The sequence below is a fragment of the Cervus elaphus genome, chromosome 21 (assembly GCF_910594005.1).
Source record: "Cervus elaphus chromosome 21, mCerEla1.1, whole genome shotgun sequence".
Lineage (NCBI taxonomy): Eukaryota > Metazoa > Chordata > Mammalia > Artiodactyla > Cervidae > Cervus > Cervus elaphus.
In genome coordinates, this window is record NC_057835.1 from 74225307 (window position 1) to 74246896 (window position 21590).

General features: G+C 37.5%; 1 protein-coding gene across 1 annotated transcript in view; it reads left to right on the forward strand.

The window, feature by feature from the left end:
- The window catches only part of PIP4P2 (phosphatidylinositol-4,5-bisphosphate 4-phosphatase 2), a 63029-nt gene extending 42493 nt beyond the window's left edge, over positions 1-20536 (forward strand). Inside the window, exons 5-7 of the mRNA XM_043880322.1 lie at positions 2237-2289; positions 17411-17501; positions 18189-20536. Of these exons, the coding sequence (XP_043736257.1) occupies positions 2237-2289; positions 17411-17501; positions 18189-18332 (288 nt within the window). The 3' untranslated portion in view covers positions 18333-20536. The remainder of the gene's footprint in view (positions 1-2236; positions 2290-17410; positions 17502-18188) is intronic.
- The last annotated feature ends 1054 nt before the right edge of the window (positions 20537-21590 follow it).

Below are 21590 nucleotides of genomic sequence, written 5' to 3' on the forward strand. Positions count from 1 at the left end.
AATATTGGAAGACCTCTACTAAAAACAATTGGGTTTTAGAGAAGTTGCTTTTAACCTTTCTGAAAGAAAATAATTTTCATAATAGCCAAAATATGGCAACAATGCAAATGCCCACAATGGATGAATGGATAAAAAGGATGTGGGGCTTTCCAAGTGGTGTTAGTGGTAAAGAACCTGCCTGCCGGTGCAGGAGATGGCAAGAGACGTGAGTTTGATCCCTGAGTCTGGAAGATCCCCTGGAATAGGAAATGGCAACCCTCTCCAGTACTCTTGCCTGGAAAATTCCATGGACAAAGGAGTCTGGTGGGCTACAGTCCCTGGGGCCACAAAGAGTTCGACCTGACTGGGCGACTGAACACAAACAGAAATATACAATGGAATATTACTTAGCCACAGGAAGTGATCTGGAGAAGGGAATGGCAGCCCACTCCAGTATCCTTGCCTAGAGAATCCCATGGACAGAGGAGCCTGGTGGGCTATAGTCCATGGGGTCACAAAGAGTTGGATACTACTGAGCGACTAACACTACTCCTACAAGAAATGGGGGATATTCTGCCACTTGTGACAACACAGAGGACCTTGAGCACATTTGCTAAACAAGGTAAGTCAGACAGAGAAGGAGAAGTACTGCATGATATCCCTTATATATAGAACGGAAAAAAATTAAACCTGTAAAAACAGGAAAATGGTGGGTACCAGAAGAAATCAGAATATGGGAGGTGGGGGATAAGACTCACGGTGCAAACTTGTAACAATTAGTAAATGAGTGGTGGAGATCTAAATAAAGCACAGTATAATGAACATTGTTGTAGTTGTAGTTCAGTCGCTCAGTTGTGTCTGACTCTGCGACCCCATGGAGTGCAGCACGCCAGGCTTCCCTGTCCTTCACGATTTCCTGGAATGTATAATGAATATAGACAGTAATATTGTATTATAATTATAAATGTGATAAATGTCACTACAGTGACAACTATGTTACAATATATCAATGTATGAAAGTAGTAGACGGTACACGTTAAATTTATACAATGTTACCTATCAAATTTATCCAGTTAAAAACAGGAAAAATTAGATTTTTTTTTCTATCGACACTTCAAGGTTTGGCAATAAAATTTTAAGAGTGCAGAGGCTGCATTTTAGATAAGAGAACAGAGGTAAATCCTTTCAAAAGGACGGGTATTTGCATTCATTCAGATAGAGTATGACAAAGTTATTTCTACTAATACATGTTTTTCTAGTCTTAGTTTGCTACATTTAAAAGAATTCTTGTAGATAACAACAAAACCAGATATGCTAAGTTGCTGCCTGTATAAGTTACTAATTATACAACAGAGTCTTGGTTGGTTGTCAGTTATAATCAAATTCATCATGCATAATCTGTGCTAAAATGATAGAACCTGACTAAATAATCTCCTGTAGGTTGGTCTTCCAAAAATTCTAGAATTTCTTTGCTAATGTATTAGCCTTCAAACTTGGATTTTGAGTTACTCTCTTAGTTCAGTTCAGTCGCTCAGTCATGTCTGACTCTTTGTGACCCTAGCAAGCAAAGAGTCCAAGACTCTTTGGACTGCAGCAAGCGAGGCCTCCCTGTCCATCACCAACTCCCAGAGTTTACTCAAATTCATGTCCATCAAGTCGGTGATGCCATCCAACCATCTCATCCTCTGTCATCCCCTTCTCCTCCCACCTTCAATCTTTCCCAGCATCAGGGTCTTTTCAAATGAGTCAGTTCTTCGCATCACTGTTGCCATTAGTTCTACTTGTATCTAATTTGTTTCATTTATTTACCTTGTGCATTTTCTACATAAATAGGATAATTGTATTTTAGTATCAAGTCTAAATATTCATGTATTTTTAAAAGGTAGGCATTAATATTCAGAGAAAAAACAACTTGGAAGATACATGAAATATGTTTTTATTTTCTGGCAGTGGACTGAGACATAAAACTGAATAAAATGACCCCAATTACGACATGACATTCAGTTTTCATTGTAAAGCAAACCTAGACTGCATCAGAAAATTGGGAAAACTTTGGGAACTGTTTCAGAGGGGAAGTGTAACCTTTATTTTAAGGGAGGGGGAGATGAGTTGGAGAGGGAAAGCTCATATAAACATGAAAACGTTGATGGCTTCTGTTGTGATCCCTGAGAACATTTGAACTGAAAGAAACAGCTTACCAGATTGGATAGTTTTCAGTTGTTTTTCTTTTCAACCTCTCTTCTTATTTATTTTACAGTGGATGGAATTGAGGTTCAACACTCTGGCAAAATGCCCACACTGCAAAAAAATGTAAGTTCTGTACCACTGGAAATACTACTGGGAAATATTTGAGAACAATTTAAACAGTTCAGAATTTTCACTGATGTCAGTTTCGATTTTAAGATATAGTTCAGAATGTATGCATGATTAACATGTTTATGCTTTTCAAAACTAAAAAAAAAAGACATCTTTGAACTGATTAATGTATTACATTTTGCAATTAAAATGATTGGACTTAACCTATTCTCTAAAGGTAAATCAGTTTCTAAGAAGGTGGAAATTACAAAAACTAACTGTAACCTAGTAAGAATTTTCAAATGTTCTAATTGGTTATAATTTGTTTTAAATAATCTAAAATTTATATTTTTAAAGTGGGCTGTAATCTAGAAGAAAGCCAGATTTCGGGGAGTTAATAATTAGGTAGTTGGATGGCAACGTTTTCATGATTATTTATCTCTCTTAACTGTTCAGTTTCTCTGTGTTCCTAAACGGTGTACCTAGGAGAAATAACAAAAGGCAATATAAAAATGGGAAAAAGTAGAAGATATTTTGATTAAAGACATTTTATGCCATTTGTGTTGAGAGTCCCCCAGTCACCCTAAGAGTTTTTGACATTTTAGGAGAACTAGTAGGAATTAGTATGCAGCTGTACTCACAGCTTTATGGTGAACGTATGCAAAGTAAAATCATCGAAAGAGAAAAGGCACATGCGGCAAAATCCGGAGGAAACCAGGAGCAAGCTTTCAGGAGTCCTCTCCCCGTGGAGCCACACAGGACCTATTGCTCCATCTGTAAACTGTTACAAAACGCGTGAAATGTTTTGGGGGGCTTCCCCCTTGGCTCAGCAGTAAAGAATCTGCCTGCAATGCAGGAAATGTGGGTTGTATCCCTGGGTTGGGAAGATCCTCTGAGGAGGAAATGGTAACCCACTCCAGTATTCTTGCCTGGAAAATTCCATGGACAGAAGAGCCTGGTGGGCTGCATACAGTCCGTGAGGTCTTTTAGAGTTGGGCACGATTCAGCATACATACATGTGAAGTGTTTTTGACCAGAGAAGCTTATTAGAGACTCAGTGTCCAAGGTATAATTGGAGCTGGTCACATAGGCCCCTGTTGCATAGCACATACCACAACTCCGTACTCCCAGAAGGAAAGCAGGTATTCGACATGAGCCATAGTTTACTTTCTACAAGCAGTTTAGGCCTAGCAAACCACTCATCAGAAAGGGAATAGTTAGAACTTTTTTTAAAATCTAAGTTCCCAGGAGTCAGGCAGCTTGTCTAAGGATAGCAGTCTTAGGCCAGCTGTATTAACTGTTTTCTGCACAACAAAATTTTATTTTGATAATAAAATTTCAATTCAAAAATTACTGTTTTCCACTTACATGTGTGGAAAGTAAGCAAAGGAAATTAAACTGGAATGTTTTGGTAATTCAATATTTAAAATGAAAAATATGAACTCATAGTTAAATTTTTGTGATCCTTTGAATGAAGTAAATACTGTATCTATTTTGAGAGTAAAGTAATTCTAAGAATGGTTTATAGGAGGAAAGAATTTAAAAATGTCTGAGAAGTAGAACATATGTAACAAGATATCTCCTTTTATTTGTGCTTGCTATGATTCCAGCTAAATATAATCCTATGAGAATAACTTCTTTACAGCATATTTCTAGCTTCAAAGGAACAGATATTTCCTTGTTTATTTATTTGTGAAATTAATCATCTGAATGTGTAACTTAGCAGACTTAGGACAAATGTGCACATGGTGAAGCAAAGTGGATAACCCCAGATAAGTGCACAGAAAATGGATACTTCAGGGACATACCAAACACACATGTGTGTGAATATGTGTGTGAATAATCCATATTTCTTTATGTTACCTATATTTTCCCTAAAATGAAGACAATTAAATTGCATCCTCACCAGAAGGATTAAATTGGATTTAAAAAAATCTTTTAGAAGATAAAAAACGGAGACGTCTCGTGATTAGCAGATTGTGTGCTAACCACGGTGATCGTTCCTTTGTGTGCACATATATTAGCTGTCATCTTTACAAGTCCTGGGTAGCAGGAATTATTATCCTCATTTTATAAATGAGGAGCTGTTAGGAAGGATAATGATTTTGCTGAAGTGATTTGTTTGGTTGGTTTATTATTTAGAACAATGGCAATATTTTGCTAATAAGAAAGAAGTATTGATTGCTTAGATACTCTACCACAAGACTGTGTTTTAGTGTAAGAAGAATTTGTATCTCTTTCTTAAGGAACAATTTGCCTAGAAATTCACTTGAAATAAATCAGCTTAAATGTCATTCTTAGAGGAATGTGTATAGAATTGGAATCACATGCTGAACACGAGAGGACTTAGGACATTCATTACTTATTTGAGGAAAGATCATGTTATCACATGAATATTCACGGGTCATATCTAGATTTCTTTTCTCTTTGAATATTTTTCTTAACAAAATGATGAGTCATCTATTGAATCTATAAAAATCTGAGATTTTTATTTTTTAAACTCAAATAGCAAATATCCTAAAATTTTTTGTTATAGAAATTACTAAATCATTGCTATGGAACTAGCATTATTTTTATATCTCACAAAACAAGTGGGGGAAATACCTTCCCCCAGGGCTCCAGAGACCGTAAAACATTTTTGAGTCTCATTGTTTCTTATTCATGCAATCACTGAGGCTATTACAGCTAATGGTGAGGTTTCTCTCTCGATTAGGCAACTTGTGGCTAATGCTGGACAGGAGTTGTAGTCCTAGCATTCTGAAATGACAGCCTGGACCATTTTTCCATGAAAATGTTTTAATGGGTTTACAATTAGTGACATGATGACTTAATCCATGATAATTATCAATGAATATCTTTCCTTCTACATCACTGAGGTACTTTTGTGGGAATCTCTTTCTGCCATTTTAAACAAGAGCAATTTAAAGCTTCTTATTCTCATAAGCTGGGGCTTCCCTGGTGCCTCAGTAGTAAAGAATCTGCCTGCTAGTGCAGGAGACATGGGTTCGATCCCTGATCAGAGATGTCCCCTGGAGAAGGAAATGGCAACTCACTTCAGTGTTCTTGCCTGGGAAATCCCAGGGATGAAGGAGCCTGGCAGGCTACAATCTGCAGGGTTGCAAAGCACTTAAAGACCTCCTAGCAACTAAACAACAACAAATTCTCATAAATTAGCGCTTTCTTTATAATTATTCATGAATTCAACAGTCCTGTGCTGGGTACTGCTGCTGCTGCTGCTAAGTCGCTTCAGTCATGTCTGACTCTGTGCGACCCCGTAGACGGCAGCCCACCAGGCTCCCCCGTCCCTGGGATTCTCCAGGCAAGAACACTGGAGTGGGGTGCTATTGCCTTCTCCGGTGCTGGGTACTAGCTGCTCAAAATAAAGATATCACCTTGCCTTCAAGAGTCTATGTCTTGTGGGTGTGTGGAAGAGAACAGACAATTACAATAAAGTTGTATGATAAAGTGCTTTGGAAGGTTATACCTAGCATGTTCTGCTCTGAAGCAATCCTAATCCAGACTGGAGGGAAAGGGAATATGAAAGGAAGCTTCCAGGAAAGAGGAATATTAAAGATGACTGGTGATGCAGTATACTTAAAGTGAAGAAAGGGAAGAATCTACAACCCAGAATACTCTACCCAGCAAGATTCTAGTTCAGATTTGACAGAGAAGATAAAAGCTTTCCAGACAAGCAAAAGTTAAGAGAATTCAGCCCTTCAAACCAGCTTTACAACAAATGCTAAAGCAACTTTTCTAGGCAGGAAACACAAGAGAAGGAAAAGACCTACAAAAAATAAACCCAAAACAATTAAGAAAATTGCATCATATATATTGATAATTACCTTAATGTAAATGGATTAAATGCACGAACCAAGGGCTTCCGCAGTGGCTCGGTGAAAAAGAATCCACCTGCGATGCAGAAGCTGTGAGACACCGGTTCGATCCCTGGGTTGGGAAGATCCCCTGGAGGAGAGCATGAGCCCACTCCAGTATTCTTGCCTGGAGACTCTCCATGGACAGAGGATCCTGGCGGGCTATAGTCCATTGGGTCACAAAGATTTGGACATAACTGAAGCAACTTAGCATGCACACACTAACCAAAAGACATAGACTGGCATACATGTGCATGTATGCACTTCCACTTACCACATCACTCTACTTAACCCCTCAAATTGTATTTAAATATTTAAAATTTTTATTTAATTGGAGGACAATTACTTTACAATATTGTGGTGTTTTTTGCCATACTTCATCATGAATCAGCCACAGGTGTACACGTGTCCCCCCACCCTGAACCCTGCTCACAGCTCCCTCCCCACCCCATCCCTCTGGGTTGTCCCAGAGCACCGGTTTTGGGTGCCCTGCTTCATGCATCAAAATTGCACTGGCCATCTGTTTTACATATGGTAATGTACATGTTTCAATGCTATTGGGTTAATCATGTTTCCATTACAGCTTGCAATTGTAATTATCTTTTATTTTTTCTTTGGCTATTGATTGTGAAAATGGATGAATATCTTTTACTATAGTGATTATGTAACTATTATTCATTTTAATATGTTGAATTAAATAATATAATTATATATCACTATATATATGTATCTAATTATATATCAGAATTAGATATCACTAACTACCATTTTATATAAAAACCTATAATCACTCTTTAAAATCCAGATGTACATTAGAATTATTTGGAATTTTCTGAAAAATTCAAATGCCCAGGTACTGTTACTTTCTCAAAAATTCCAGATGTGATTATAATGAACAAATTAGCCGGTTTTTTGAGTGCAGCACTTTAACAGCATCATCTTTTAGGATTTGAAATAGTTTCACTGGTATTTCATCTCCTCCACTAGCTTTGCTCATAGTGATGCCTCTGAAGGCCCCCTTGACTTCACACTCCAGGATGTCTGGCTTTAGCTGAGTGATCACACCATCGTGGTTATCCGGGTCATTAAGACCTTTTTTGTACAGTTCTTCTATGTATTCTTCTTAATCTCTTCTGTTTCTGTTAGGTTCATACTGTTTCTGTCTTTTATTGAGCCCTTCTTTGCATGAAATGTTCCCTTGGCATCTCTAATTTTCTTGAAAAGGTCTGTGCTGCTGCTGCTGCTAAGTCACTTCAGTCGTGTCCGACTCTGTGCGACCCCATAGACTGCAGCCCACCAGGCTCCGCCGTCCCTGGGATTCTTCAGGCAAGAACACTGGAGTGGGTTGCCATTCCCTTCTCCAGTGCATGAAAGTGAAAAGTGAAAGTGAAGTTGCTCAGTCGTGTCCGACTCTTAGTGACCCCATGGACTGCAGCCCACCAGGCTCCTCCGTCCATGGGATTCTCCAGGCAAGAGTACTGGAGTGGAGTGCTATTGCCTTCTCCGAAGAGGTCCATAGTCTTTCCCATTGTATTGTTTTTTGTTTCTTTGCATTGCTCACTTAAGAAGCCTTTCTTATCTCTCCTTGCTCTTCTTTGGAATTCAGCATACAGATGGGTATATCTTTCCTTTTCTCCTTTGCGTTTCACTTCTCTTTTCTCAGTTATTTGTAAGGCCTCCTCAGACAATCCTTTTGCCTGTTGGATTTCTTTTCCTTGCGGACGGTCTTGATCACAGCCTCCCATACCATGTCACAAACCTCTGTCCATAGTTCTTCAAGCACTCTGTCTATCAGATCTAATCCCTTGAATCTGTTTGTCACTTCTGCTGTATAATCATAAGGGATTTGATTTAGGTTATACTTGAATGGCCTAGTGGTTTTCCCTACTTTCTTCACTTTGTCTGAATTTTGCAATCAGGAGTTCATGATTTGAGCCACAGTCAGCTCCTGGACTTGCTTTTGCTGACTCTATAGAGCTCCTCCATATTTGACTGCAAAGAATATAATATAATCAATCTGATTTCAGTATTGACACACAAATGAATATAAACAAAACAGGAAATATGAATATCAGTGGATTGTATTACTGTCAATACATTGGTTATAATATTGTATAAATGTTACCATTGGGGAAACTGGGTAGAGAACAAATGAGATCTCTCCGTATTGGTTCTTATAACTGCTTTTGAGTCGACATTTGTCTAAAACAAAAAACATTAATTAACTCAAACAATAAGCAGGCAGGTTTTTAAAAACACAATGAAACTTCTAGAAATTAAGAATTACAGAAGTGAAAATATAGTAGAACAAGCTAAACAGCAGATGAGATTAATTTGACAGTTGAAGCTGTGGATTGGAAGATGGAATTAAGTAAATTACCCAGAATCCATCAGAGAGAAATATAAAAATTAAAAGGACTATATGTAAGAACATCTGATATATTTCTAATCTAGGAGGAAAAACTAGAGAATGGAATAGAGGTATTTTGAAGAGATAATCCCTAAGGATTTTCAGAGATATGATAGATATGATCCTGTAGATTCAAAAAGCACAATGAAATCCAAGCAGAATAAACAAATGAGTTATAGTGAAATTGCAGACAACTAAGATAAATAGAAGACATTAAAAGCAGAGACAGAAAAGGCAGATTTTTTAGTATGAAAAAGATAGCAGTTCTGGCAGCAAGCCTCTCAATAGCAACAAGGGAAGCCAGAAAGTTTGAAAATACTTCAACTTTCTAAGAGAAATCAATTGTCAAACTATTGTTGTAGACCTATCTAAACCATCACAGGCTAATGAAGTTTAAAAAATGATGTTTGCTAATGCAGAACTATCTTGCCAACCCAGGGATCAAACCTGGGTCTCCCACATTTCAGGCGGAATTTCTTACCAGCTGAGCCACAAAGGAAGCCCCAACCCACCACCAGTAAAAACCAAAAGAGAGTGGTTACCATTCTGATACCCTCACTAAAGAAACTGATGGAAGATGAACTTAGGGAAAATATCCTTGAAGAAATTTCTGCACAAGCGTAAAGAAAGTATAAACCAAGAAATGCTGAACATTTCAGAAGGACTGAGTGTAACATATCAAACACAGTAACAGCGGGACTTCCCGGGAGGTCCAGTGGTTAAGAACCCCGCTGCCGGTGCAGGGGACATGGGTTTGACCCCTGATCTGGGAGCGAAGATCCCGCATGAGTGAGTGAGTGAGTGAAGTCGCTTTGTCGTGTCCGACTCTGCGACCCTATGGTCTGTAGCCTGCCAGGCTCCTCTGTCCATGGGATTTTCCAGGCAAGAATACTGGCGTGGGTTGCCGTTTCCTTCTCCACATGCCGGGAGGCAAATAAGCCCGAGCGCTAACGGTGCTGAGTCTGTGCTCTGGAGGCCGTGAGCCCCTGTTACTGAGCGCCCGCAGGGCACATGCTGAAGCCCACACGCCCGAGAGACTGTCCTCCAGCGCAGGGGAAGCCCGGCGGTGAGACGTCTGCACCGCGCAGCCAGAGCGTGGATCCGGCTCCCTGCGGCGAGAGCCCGCCTGTGCGCCGCAGCGAAGACCTGGCGCAGCCAAAGTAAATAAATGAAAAACACAATAACGGGCTTCCCTGGGGGCTCAGTGGTAGGCAATCCACCTGTCAGTTGCAGGAGACGTGGGTTCGATCCCTGGTCGGGGAGAATCCCACCTGCCGTGGAGCAACTAAGCCCGTGAGCTGTAAGGACTGAGGCCCACATGCCCTGGAGCCCTGCCCTGTAACAGGCCAGGCCCCCGCAGTGAGAAGCTGCGCCCTGCAGCTGGAGAGTGGCCCCCGCTTGCCACAACTGGAGAAAAACCCCACACAGCAGCAAAGACCCAGAGCAGCCAAAGTAAATAAATAATAAAATAAATAATAAATAAATAACGAAAATTTTATTTTTTACTTAATAAATTTAATTTACTATAAATTTTAATAAATTTAAGAAAACAATAACAGTAACACTGTGTCAATGCTAACAAATTTAGAGAAACAAAAATAGAACTGAACTGACATATCAAAGAACAAAAACACATAACATGGGAGTGGAGTATTTGGAGTTAAAGCTTTCTAAGATCCTTGCGTTTGTTGGGAAGATAGATTTTTCAAATGATTTTAGTTTTCAAAAGGTATGCATGTTAAAATTTAAGTTCCACTTCTAATTCAATAGAAATATACATCATTAAAATTCAAAAGAGAGGTAGCAAATGAAATAAAAGCATCAGAGTCAATCCAAAAGAAATCTAGAAAAGGGGATGGGAGGGCAAAGAAAACAGAGAGTAGGAAACCAAAATAAGAAATAATCAGTGTGTATTAGTTGTCAGAATATATATTAACTTAATAAAATGTGAGAGGTTATCAGACTAGATTTAAGTACTTCTATATGCAATTTGAAGAAGAAACACATAAAATATGAGAACATAGAGTAAAAGTAAAAGGTGAAACTGTGAAACACTCACCAAAAGGAAAGGAATACGAGGCAAACGCTCCCCAACAGTAAAAGAGAAGTAGTGATACCAGGTGAAATAGCAGAGACTGCTGTTCTTTTCTTCCTTGCAGTGGAACTGTCCGTCTTAATGGCCGCTCAGCTAGAGACTGCACTTCCTAACCTCTCTTGCGGATAGCTGTGAGCATGTGTTTATGTTGAGGACCATGGAATATGAACAAAAGTGGTGAACACATCTTCCTGGTCCTCTCTTTAAAGACAAAAACCGCTTGTCCTGCCTTTTTCTCCCTTCTTCCAGTTGCTTGGAGAAGGCAACCGCAGCAGGACATTTGTTACCATATTGAGTCAGTGGCAGTCGTGGAACAGAGCTGTTTACAAGCCCTTGGGTGTCCATTTACCTTTGAATTCTTATGTGTAAGAGAAATAAAGCTACTGTTTTATAGATTTCTCTGTTATAGCATTTTAGCATATACCTTAATTATCTCATATGCTTTAGGGTATTATTATCATTATGGTCACTTCATAGGAAATACAAACTTGTGTGCAAAAAGTAATCTAACTTTGATACATGTAAAATAAAAATGAATAATTATAAGAACTATGCTCTTGACAATCAACATAAATGCTGTCAACTAAAAAGAAAGGCACAATGTCAGAGTTGGGAGTTAAGTTTTATCAGGAATAGAAACTGCTCCAGAGAGGTAGGGAGGAAGGTCAGTATATGTGTGATTTTGGTAAAAGGGGAGTACGTGCAATCAAGGATCGATTTTTGCAGAAGGTTGCTGCTGGTCTTATGAAGTCATTAGGTGCTACTGGTGACTCTTACTACCCCTAGTAGACATAAAAGGAGTAGACATTAGTGCTTTTCTAGAAATGAGGAGCTGTGAAAATTGGGCTCATAAAATCTTCTCCTGAAAATATCTCATCTGAAGACCTGGTCTGCCAGATTTTCTCAGAGATCGAAGTGTCTCATTCCTGAACTCCACCCTGAACTCCTTTCAGGGAGTGTTAAAGGTCAGTGAGCTGCAGTGGCTTGTGATTTAACCCTTGTAGAGGTAGCTGGCAAGTGCCAATTTGTAGCTGGCGATGCCAAAAGCAAAATTGTAATACCTTTAGAAGAAAAGGTAGAAAAATATTTTTACGACAAAAGTAGAAAAGAATTTCCTAAAAAAGTACAAACCTTAAAGGAAAAGATTGGTAGTTTTGACTATACTGGAAGTACTTTGTATTACATTGGTATCACTAGTAAATACTCATATCAAAATGCATTATTAAAGATGAATTTGTAAAACAGACTATAAGAAGATATGTATAGGGACTTCTCTGGCTGTCCAGTGGCTAAGACTTCGCCTTCCAGTGCAGGGGCTGTGGGTTCAATCACAGGCAGGGAGCTAAGACCTCATGTGCCTCGTGGCCAAAAAACCAAAACGCAAAACGGAAGCACTATTGTAACAGATTCAACAAAAACTTTAAAAACAGTCCATATAAAAAGATGCTTTAAAAAAAGAGATATGTGTGGATATATAGCTGCATGGAATAGTATGCAGACTATATAAGTATCATCTATGAATTATCTAAATACAGCCCAAGACAAAGAGACGATAGGTATGAACAAGCAATTAATAGAAAAAATCAGTAGTCAACCTGCATATGAGAAGTTGTCCGCCCTCACTACAAATTAGTTATATATTAATACATAATAAATCCACAATGAAATACTTTCACACTCATGAAATTCTCAAACCTGAGAACATTACCAAGTGTTGAAGTGTTAATGAGGATATAGGTAGAACAATAGAAGTTCTCATATAGTGTTGGTGGAGATATAAATTTGGCATTTGTTAAAACTAAAGATATGTCTACAGCACAACCCAGCAATTCTATTCCTAGGTATATGTTTGATAAATTCCTGCATATTTACATAAAGAAACATTTAGAGTGTATTTGAAACAGTCTTGTTATAATAGCAAAAAAATTTTTTTCAAAAGTCCCTGACTGTCCATCAACAAGAAGATTGAGCAAGCTGTTTGTGTGTGTGTATGTGTATAATGGAAGATAGTTGTGAAAATGAATGAAGTAAATTTCTGCATGTGAATATGGAAAAGTCATGTAGAGTATCAAGGGGAAAAAAAACAAGTCACAGAACATACAGTTTAACACATGTTTGTGTAAAAAGTTTTAACACTTGCAAAACAATATTATGTGTTACATACAGATACCACATTTGTATTAAATGTATAGAGATTTTATTATCCATGCAATAGGTGTTTTTGGTCATTGCCTTTCCTTGTGATAAGATGGCACTTGGGTTGTAAAGTAGCAGTAAATTATTTCTTTCCTATGAAGATTTTCCAGAGGTAGAGACTTTACGTTGAGTGATGAAAAATGAGCACGGGTTTTCTAAATATTGGAAAACTAACGTGTGTTTTTAAACACACTTTAAACACAAAAGTGTGTTCCTTTGGCTCATAGAAAAGCTGCTACAGTATTCACTTAGAAACTTTTGACTTAATTTAGTTGCCTTCTAACCCATGGTAGATTGGGCTTCCCTTGTGGCTCAGCTGGTAAAGAATCCGCCCGCAATGCGGGAGATCTGGGTTCAATCCCTGGGTTGGGAAGATCCCCTGGAGAAGGGAAAGGCTACCCACTCCAGTATTCTGGCCGGGAGAATTCCATGGACAGTATAGCCCATGGGGTTACAAAGAGTCAGACATAACTGAGTGACTTTCACTTTCACTTCCATTGTACATTAGACCGCAGAGGCAGATACGTAGGTAAATGAGAAATGATGGCCAGCTGTGAGGTATAACACAGGAGAAATCACCAAATGCACACATGGTTATTAAAAGTAGTCAAAGTTTAAATATAACATACAGGCAGTGAATCACAGATTCCCTATTAACTCCAGATAATAGGCTGTATACTACCGCAATTAATGATAATCACCCCCCACCCCGAGATCATCCAGATGTTTCTGTTTTGGTTCAAGTATGCTGGACTTTTTATGATACATATTTGCAACAATATTCATCCATTTTTAAAAATATTTGGGACTTAAAGGAAGTTACTTTTCTGTTATGCAAAAGTAACCTTTATGGAATAGCACACTCCTAAATTATGCCTAGTAAGTGATCCATTTCTATATTTCATTTATTCAATAGACATTCTATGAGTAATTTACCACATGGTAGGTATAATGTTGACACTGGCTGTACACAGACAAATCAGATAATTTTATATATATATATAGGGCTGTCTGCTGTCACCCTGTTTAACCTGTTCACTGAGGACAAAATGAGAAATGCTGAGCTGGATGAGTTACAAGCTGGAATCAAGATAGGTGGGAGAAACACCAACAACCTCAGATATGAGGATGATACCACTCTAATGGCAGAAAGCGAAGAGGAACTAAAGAGCCTCTTGATGAGGGTGAAGGAGGAGAGTGAAAGAGCCAGATTAAAACTAGATATTAAAAAAACTAAGATCATGGCATCCGTCATGGCAAATAGAAGGGGGAAAGGTGGAAATAATAACAGAGTTTCCCCTGTTGGGCTTTAAAATCATTGCAGATGGTGACTGCAGTCATGAAATCAGAAGACAATTGCTTCTTGGCAGGAAAGCTATGACAAACCTAGACAGTGTGCTGAAAAGCAGAGACATTACTCTGCCGACAAAGGTCCGTATAATCAAGGCTATAGTCTTCCCAGTGGCCTTGTGTGGTTGTGAGAGCTGGACCATAAAGAAGGCAGAGAGTCAAAGAATTGATGCCTTCCAACTGTGGTGCTGGAGAAGACTCTTGAGAGTCCCTTGGACAGCAAGGAGATCAAACAAGTCAATTTCAAAAGAAATCAACCCTGAATACTCATTGGAAGGACTGATGCTGAAGCTGAAACTCCAGTATTTTGGTCACCTGATGCAAACAGTCAGCTCACTGGAAAAGTTCCTGATGTTGGGAAAGATTGAGGGCAGAAGGAGAAGAGGGAGTCAGAAGATGAGATGGCTGGATGGCATCACTGATGCAATGGACATGAACTTGGGCAAACTTCGGGAGATGGTGAGGGACAGGGAAGCCTGGTGTGTTGCAGTCCGTGGGGTCCCAAAGAGTCGGACACAACAGGGCAACCGAACAACAATATCATCCACTAACACAATATGTGATATACGATATGTGTTAATGTATGTTTGTTTAGGAAAGGAGAAAGTACTAGTTTGGCTTTTTGACCTTTGCTATACTTTTACTATTCTGAAATTTTTTTAAAAATCAGAAGTAGAGAGAACTGAAAACTATTGAATTTAGAATTTCAGTTGAAAGATATATTTTATGAGTTTTCCATAGGCTTCTTGCATATGTATTTAAGATTTTTAAAAGTTTAATATCTTTAATTTTCTAATCCTAATTCTAACAATGCAAAAAATTAGTATTGTTAAAATGGCCATACTACCCAAAGCAATATACAGATTTAAAGAGATCCCTATCAAATTACCCATGACCTTTTTCACAGAACAAATAATTTTACATTCATATGGAATCATAAAGGACCCAGAATTGCCAAAGCAATCCTAAAGAAAAAAGAGCAAAGCTGAAGGCATAATGCTCCCAGATTTCAGACTACACTACAAAATTACAGTAATCAAAACAGCATGACATTGACACAAAAACATATATGGATCAATGAAACAGAATAGAGAGCCCAGAATAAATCCACGCACCTATGGTCAATTCATCTTCGACAAAGGAGGCAAGAATATTCAATAGGAAAAAACAGTCTCTCCAGCAAGGGGTGTTGGGAAAGTTGAACAGCTACATCTTTAATGAAATTAGAAACACTGTCATACCATATGCAAAAATAACCTCAAAATGACTTAAAGACTTAAACATTAGACATGACACCATAAAACTCCTAGAAGAGAACATAGGCAAAACATCCTCCAGTATAAATTGTACCAATATTTTCTTAGGTCAGTCTCCCAAGACAGTAGAAATAAGAGCAAAAATAAACAAATAGGACTAATGAAACCTACAAGCTTTTGTACAGCAAAAAAAAAAAAAAAATGAAGAAAATGATAAGAAAACTAGTGGCTGGGAGAAAATACTTGCAAATGATGTGACTGACAAGAGCTAAATTTTCCAAAATATAGAAACAGCAGCAACAAAACAAACAACCCAATTGAAAAATGGGCAAAAGACCTAAATAGGCATTTTCCAAAAACATACAAATGGCCAAAAAGCACATTATAAGATGTTCAGCTTGGCTAATTATTAGAGAAATGCAAACACTACAATGAGGTACCTCCTCACACTGGTCAGAATGGAAATCATTAAAAATTCTGCAAATAACAAATGCTGGAGAGGAGTGGAGGAAAGGGAACCCTCCTACACTGTTACTGGGAGTGTAAGTTGGTTGCCATAGTGGTGGGGTAGGGGAGAAATAGATTGGGAGTTTGGGGTCAGCATATGCAAACTAGTATATATAGAATGGATAAACAATAAGGCCCAACTATGTAGCACAGGGAACTATATTCAATATCCTGTGATAAATCATAATGGAAAAGAATGTAAAGAAGAATTTATATTGAAGAATTTATATGTGTATATATATACACATATATATATATGTAAAATTGAGTCACTTTGCTGGACAGCAGAAATTTTAAAAAAACATTGTAAATCACCTCTACTTTTCATTTTTTAAAAAGCGCAATGATTTTAGATGTTGCTTGTGAAAGTAACTCAGTCATGTCCGACTCTTTGCAACCCCATGAACTATAGAGTCCATGAAATTCTCCAGCCAGAATACTGTAGTGGGTAGCCTTTCCCTTCTCCAGTGAATATTTCCAACCCAGGGATCAAACCCAGGTCTCCCACATTGCAGGTGGATTCTTTACCAGCTGAGCCACCAAGGAAGCTTGTCTGGCATCATTTACAAGAAGGAAAATGCTAAGTGTCCAATAGTAGGGGATTCATTATGTTATATTCATCTTTCAGAATTCTAGTTTGAGAATACTTAACGATGTAGAAAAACGCTTATGCTAAATTACTAAGTTAGAAAAGCTGGCTGTAGAAAAATAGGCCAAAATGTTCAGTGGTATTCATGGTAGTGGAATTATAGGTAATTTTCCTTTTTATTCTTTATTCTTATTTTCAAATTTTCTATGCTAAACATATACCAACAGTTATAAATGTAGGAGAATCAAATGCTATTTTTAAGATAGCACCTATATTCCATTCTGAAATAGAGTTTTTTGGAAATAAAACTTTATCTTGGAAAATCATCGTTGACTATTGTGGGTTTTTGTGGATATTGTCAATGACCAAGACTTGAATTTTGTTTAAAGCCACAATGATTCACAGACAAACTCACTAATTGTGATGTAGATAACCCATTAAAAATATCACTTTTTTATTATTTTTATTTTGGTTGCGCTGGGTCTTTGTTGTGGCCTGCAAGCTCTTTGTTGTGGTACATGGGCTTTCTCTAGTTCCAGTGAGCAGGCGTCTCTTGTTGCAGTTTGCAGGCTTCTCTAGTTCTGGCTCGAGGGCTTAATTGCCCTGCGATATGTGGGTTCTTAGCTCCCTGACCAGGGATTGAACCCACGTCCCCTGCATTGAAAGGTGAATTCTAAACCAACAGACCACCAGGAATGTCCCCCAAAATATCATTCTTCTTATGCACGTTCTTGTCTCTCAAGTTGAAGAAATAAATGGAAGTATATGTGTTACCAAAGCCATGGATTAGTACTCACAAAGATGATATGGAGAACCTTCATGTAAATACTTAATATTCTTTTTTTTCTCGTGAATTTACAGTTCTTCAGTGGGTAGTGCACTTCCTCGAAGACGCTGCTGTGTATATATTACCATTGGAATGATATGTATTTTCATTGGAATTGGATTAACTGTGAGTATCACTCTATTCATTGTTAGAATTCTTTCCTCTTAACTTGATCAGTAGTAAATGGTGAGGTTTGGAACAACTTTCATTGATCCCTAAAGAACCTGCCTCCCTGACATACCAGGCCAGAAGCTTCTGAAAAACTTTGAGCAATCTGAAGGCAATCCGTGGGCTTGTTCTCAGTGGAATTTGCTCATCCAGGTGAAATCATGTCTTGGTGTCCCTCTGAAGGTTCTTGATACTGGGGACTTTATCATCCATTTAACAAAAAGCCCATTTGTTTTTATTTAGTGCCAGAACCAGCTTTGCCATGGCCAGAGCTGAAGCAATACTCATTTAGCTACGATGGTCTAAAAAAAAATTCTTCTTTTAAAAATAAATAAACAAATAAAATTTTAAAAATTCTTCTTTTAATTCAAGTCAAACAATGATTTATTATCAATATGGGAATGGCATCAGGGTTATAGATTAAATTCCTTTATAAATGTTTTAATGGAATTTTTATTTCATAAAATTTATAGTTAACATAACCTGCTATGTCATTTTATGAAACTTTGCTCTGTCAGTGTTAGTCAACAAATGCAGCAAGTCATATTTTGTCATCTTGGGAATATGTTTCATAAAAATCACCAAAAAAGCCAACACAAATTCTCAGTTTCTAACCTTTTATTTTTATATTGCTTTTTATTTTAGGTTGGCACCCAAGATTTTGCAAGACGATTTCATGCAACCTATGTTTCTTGGGCAATTGCTTATCTCTTAGGTTTGGTCTGCCTTATCCGAGCTTGTTACTGGGGAGCCATAAGAGTGAGTTATCCAGAACATAGTTTTGCATAAGCTTATTTACGACTTTGTGATGCGGTTGAGGGTATCTAGCAGTTCTTGATAAGCTACTCTGGACATCTTTAAATCATTTACCTAATGGATTTCATTTTCATTTATGTATGAAGTTTTAAGACTTTGGGAGCCTTATATGAACAAACGTTTACTGTACTACATTATAGGCAAATAGTTTGTTTTGCTGCTAAGTTTTCAAGCTCCAAATAATAAAGCTTGGTCTTCATGTTCTTTTACATCTCTTAAAAGATATTTTTGATTTGTTCCCAAACATTACACCTAACACCACGCTTTCATTATTTTTAAATCAATTATTCTATTACTTGCTGGTCTGTGAGTATTCCCAAGAAGTGTTTATAAATATTGCTGTAATAGCTTCACATTTATACTCACTTTTTAATTAAACAGTGTCACAATTGCTTGCTTTAAAATCTAAGCAATATGCATTTTGCTTGAACTGCTTATAGTAACTTTAACCTAATATCATAGTGACATTGTTCAGGAAAAAATGTTTAGTGTACCTTCAAAGACTTGACATTCTTGTCAGATAAAGACCATTTCTAGATACTGTATGCTTGTTTTATGTTGTTTGTAGAAATAAATAATATTTTGGTAGTAATTTAAAATATAAGAATAAAAATATTTATTTGTCCACTGTTGGAGATATGTTGGATAAATGTTTGTTCTCAAAGATCACAGGACTTTTGTCTTTCATTTTTGTCATTGTTTGAAAATGTACTAATTATAAAAGTTCTGGCCTAGATTTATGAAATTTAATATTAACCAGCTCTATGTATTCCTTTATGGATTGAAGAAAGTGTTTCACATAACATGTTTCATAATATTTAACCGTTTACAAAAATGTGTCTATATTAGGTTGTCCTCCTCTTCATTAGATCATGGTTAATTTTTCTTATTGGGGCACGTGTGTGTGTTTTAGTCGCTCAGTCGTGTCTGACTGAGCCTGCCAGGCTCCTCTGTCCATGGAGTTCTTCAGGCAGGAATACTGGAGTGGGTTGCCATGCCCTTAATTTATGGAATACTTGGGGCTTCCCAGGCGGCACAGTGATAAAATATCTGCTTGCCAATGCAGGAGATGCAAGAGACTTGGGTTCGATCCCTGGGTCGAGAAGATTCCCTGGAGGAGGAAATGGCAACCCACTCCAGTATTCTTGCTTGGAAAATTCCATGGACAGAGGAGCCTGGAGGGCTACAGTCCATGGGGTCGTAAAGAGTCGGACCCAACTGAGCACACACGCATGGAATACTAAAATGTGAAGGAAACCTGTGACATTTTACACTGGCTAAAATATTAAAATTAGATGTAGTTACTTTTGTCATCCTTCTCAAAGATAGCTGGTCAAATGATTGCCAAATTTATTCCAAATACAGATCAAAGACAAAAAGCAATGTAGTTTTCTAGGAATTCACTAGAATTTAGAGAATCACCTCTTGCACTGCCCATCTTTATAGTTTTAAAAAGAAATTACTTAGCTGAAAGGTAAAGCTTTTGAAGTAGTACTGAATAGAATTAGATAATGAGGTGATCTGAGTAAATCAATTGGCTGTTCCAGGGATAAGAATAATATTTTTAATTATGTTCCTGATTAGTATAACAATGTACTCATCAGAGAGTTTGGGGCAAAATGCTCATAAACTTCAAGGAGTAAATGATTAATGTATAAATGCACTAGCTCAGGATTATATGTATCTTTGAAAATACACTAATAAAGATTATTGTTCAAAAATTACCTTGTTCTATTCCGTTAAAAAAAAGAGGTCTTTGCAAAGTTGCCTTGAGATCTTACTCTAAAGTTGTCATGTTCAAGAATGCATATGATGTTCCTTTGTATGATATTCACTTACATTTTTTCCCGTATTTTTGTGCTTTATTTTAAATATTTAAACATAAAGATTTTTAATTCATTTGTAATATACTTGATCCTAGGTATGAAATAATCTATTTTTTCTCAATGGTTGACTAGTTAGTAGCAGCATTGTATACTGAATAATACATTCCTTCCCCATTAACTTTAAACCACATTAAATTATATCCTATATGATCATATTTCTTTTGGAATATAACTCCATGATAGCAAGAAACTTGATCTTATTTGTTGCTTTATTTCCAGCATTTAGAACAATGCCTAGTGTGTATGTGTTCATAGATGCTTGTTGCACAAGTGAATAAATGATTGAATGAATTGGTATGTTAAATTCTTATATACTATGTATAGGTAAATATTTGTATAGACTTGTGCTAAGGAAAGACTTTCCAAGTAGAACCTCAAAGCAGATATTAATAAGAAATTCAAGATCCTTTTGTGATTAAAAAAAAAAAAAAACTCTCAATAGTGTGGGTGTAGAGGAAACATACATCAACATAAGAAAAGCAATATGACAAGCCTACAGCAATATTATACTCAACAGTGAAAAGCTGAGAGCCTTTCCTCAAAGGTCAGGAAAAAGACAAGGTGTCCACTCTTGCCACTTTTATTCAACATGGTATTGGAGGTCCTAGCTATGGCAGTCGGGGCTTCCGCCACCAGGTGGTGCTAGTGGTAAAGAATCCGCTCGCCAATTCAGGAAATGCAGGCCAGGTGGATTTGCTCCCAGGGCAGGGAAGAGCACCTGGAGTAGGAAATGGCAACCCGCTCCAGTATTCTTGCCTGGAACACTCCATGGACAGAAGACCCTGGCAGGCTACAGTCCATGGAGTTGCAATGAATCGGATGCGACGGAGCGCGCACGCGCGCACACACACACACACACACACACACACACACACACACACACACACACACACAGCTACAGCAATCAGATAAGGAAGAGAAATAAAAGGAATCCAAACTGGAAAGGAAGAAGTAAAACTGTCACTGTTTACCAATTATATGATACTATATATATAAATACAGAAAATGCCAAAGACACCACCAAAAAACTACTAAAACTAATAAATGAATTCAGTACTTTGCAGGACAAAAGATTAATATATAGAAATCTGTTGAATTGTATACACTATCGGAAAGAAAACCCCATTTTTGTAATGGATCATTTGTAAACGATCCATTTGCAATTGTATCAAAAAGAATAAAATACCTAGGACTAAATCAAATCAATCTTTTACAAGAGGTGAAAGACTTATACTCATTAAACTATGACATTAATGACAGAAATTGAAGACCACACAAACAAATGAAAAGATATGCCATTCTCATATATTGGAAGAATTAATACTGCTAAAATAAGATTCAGTGT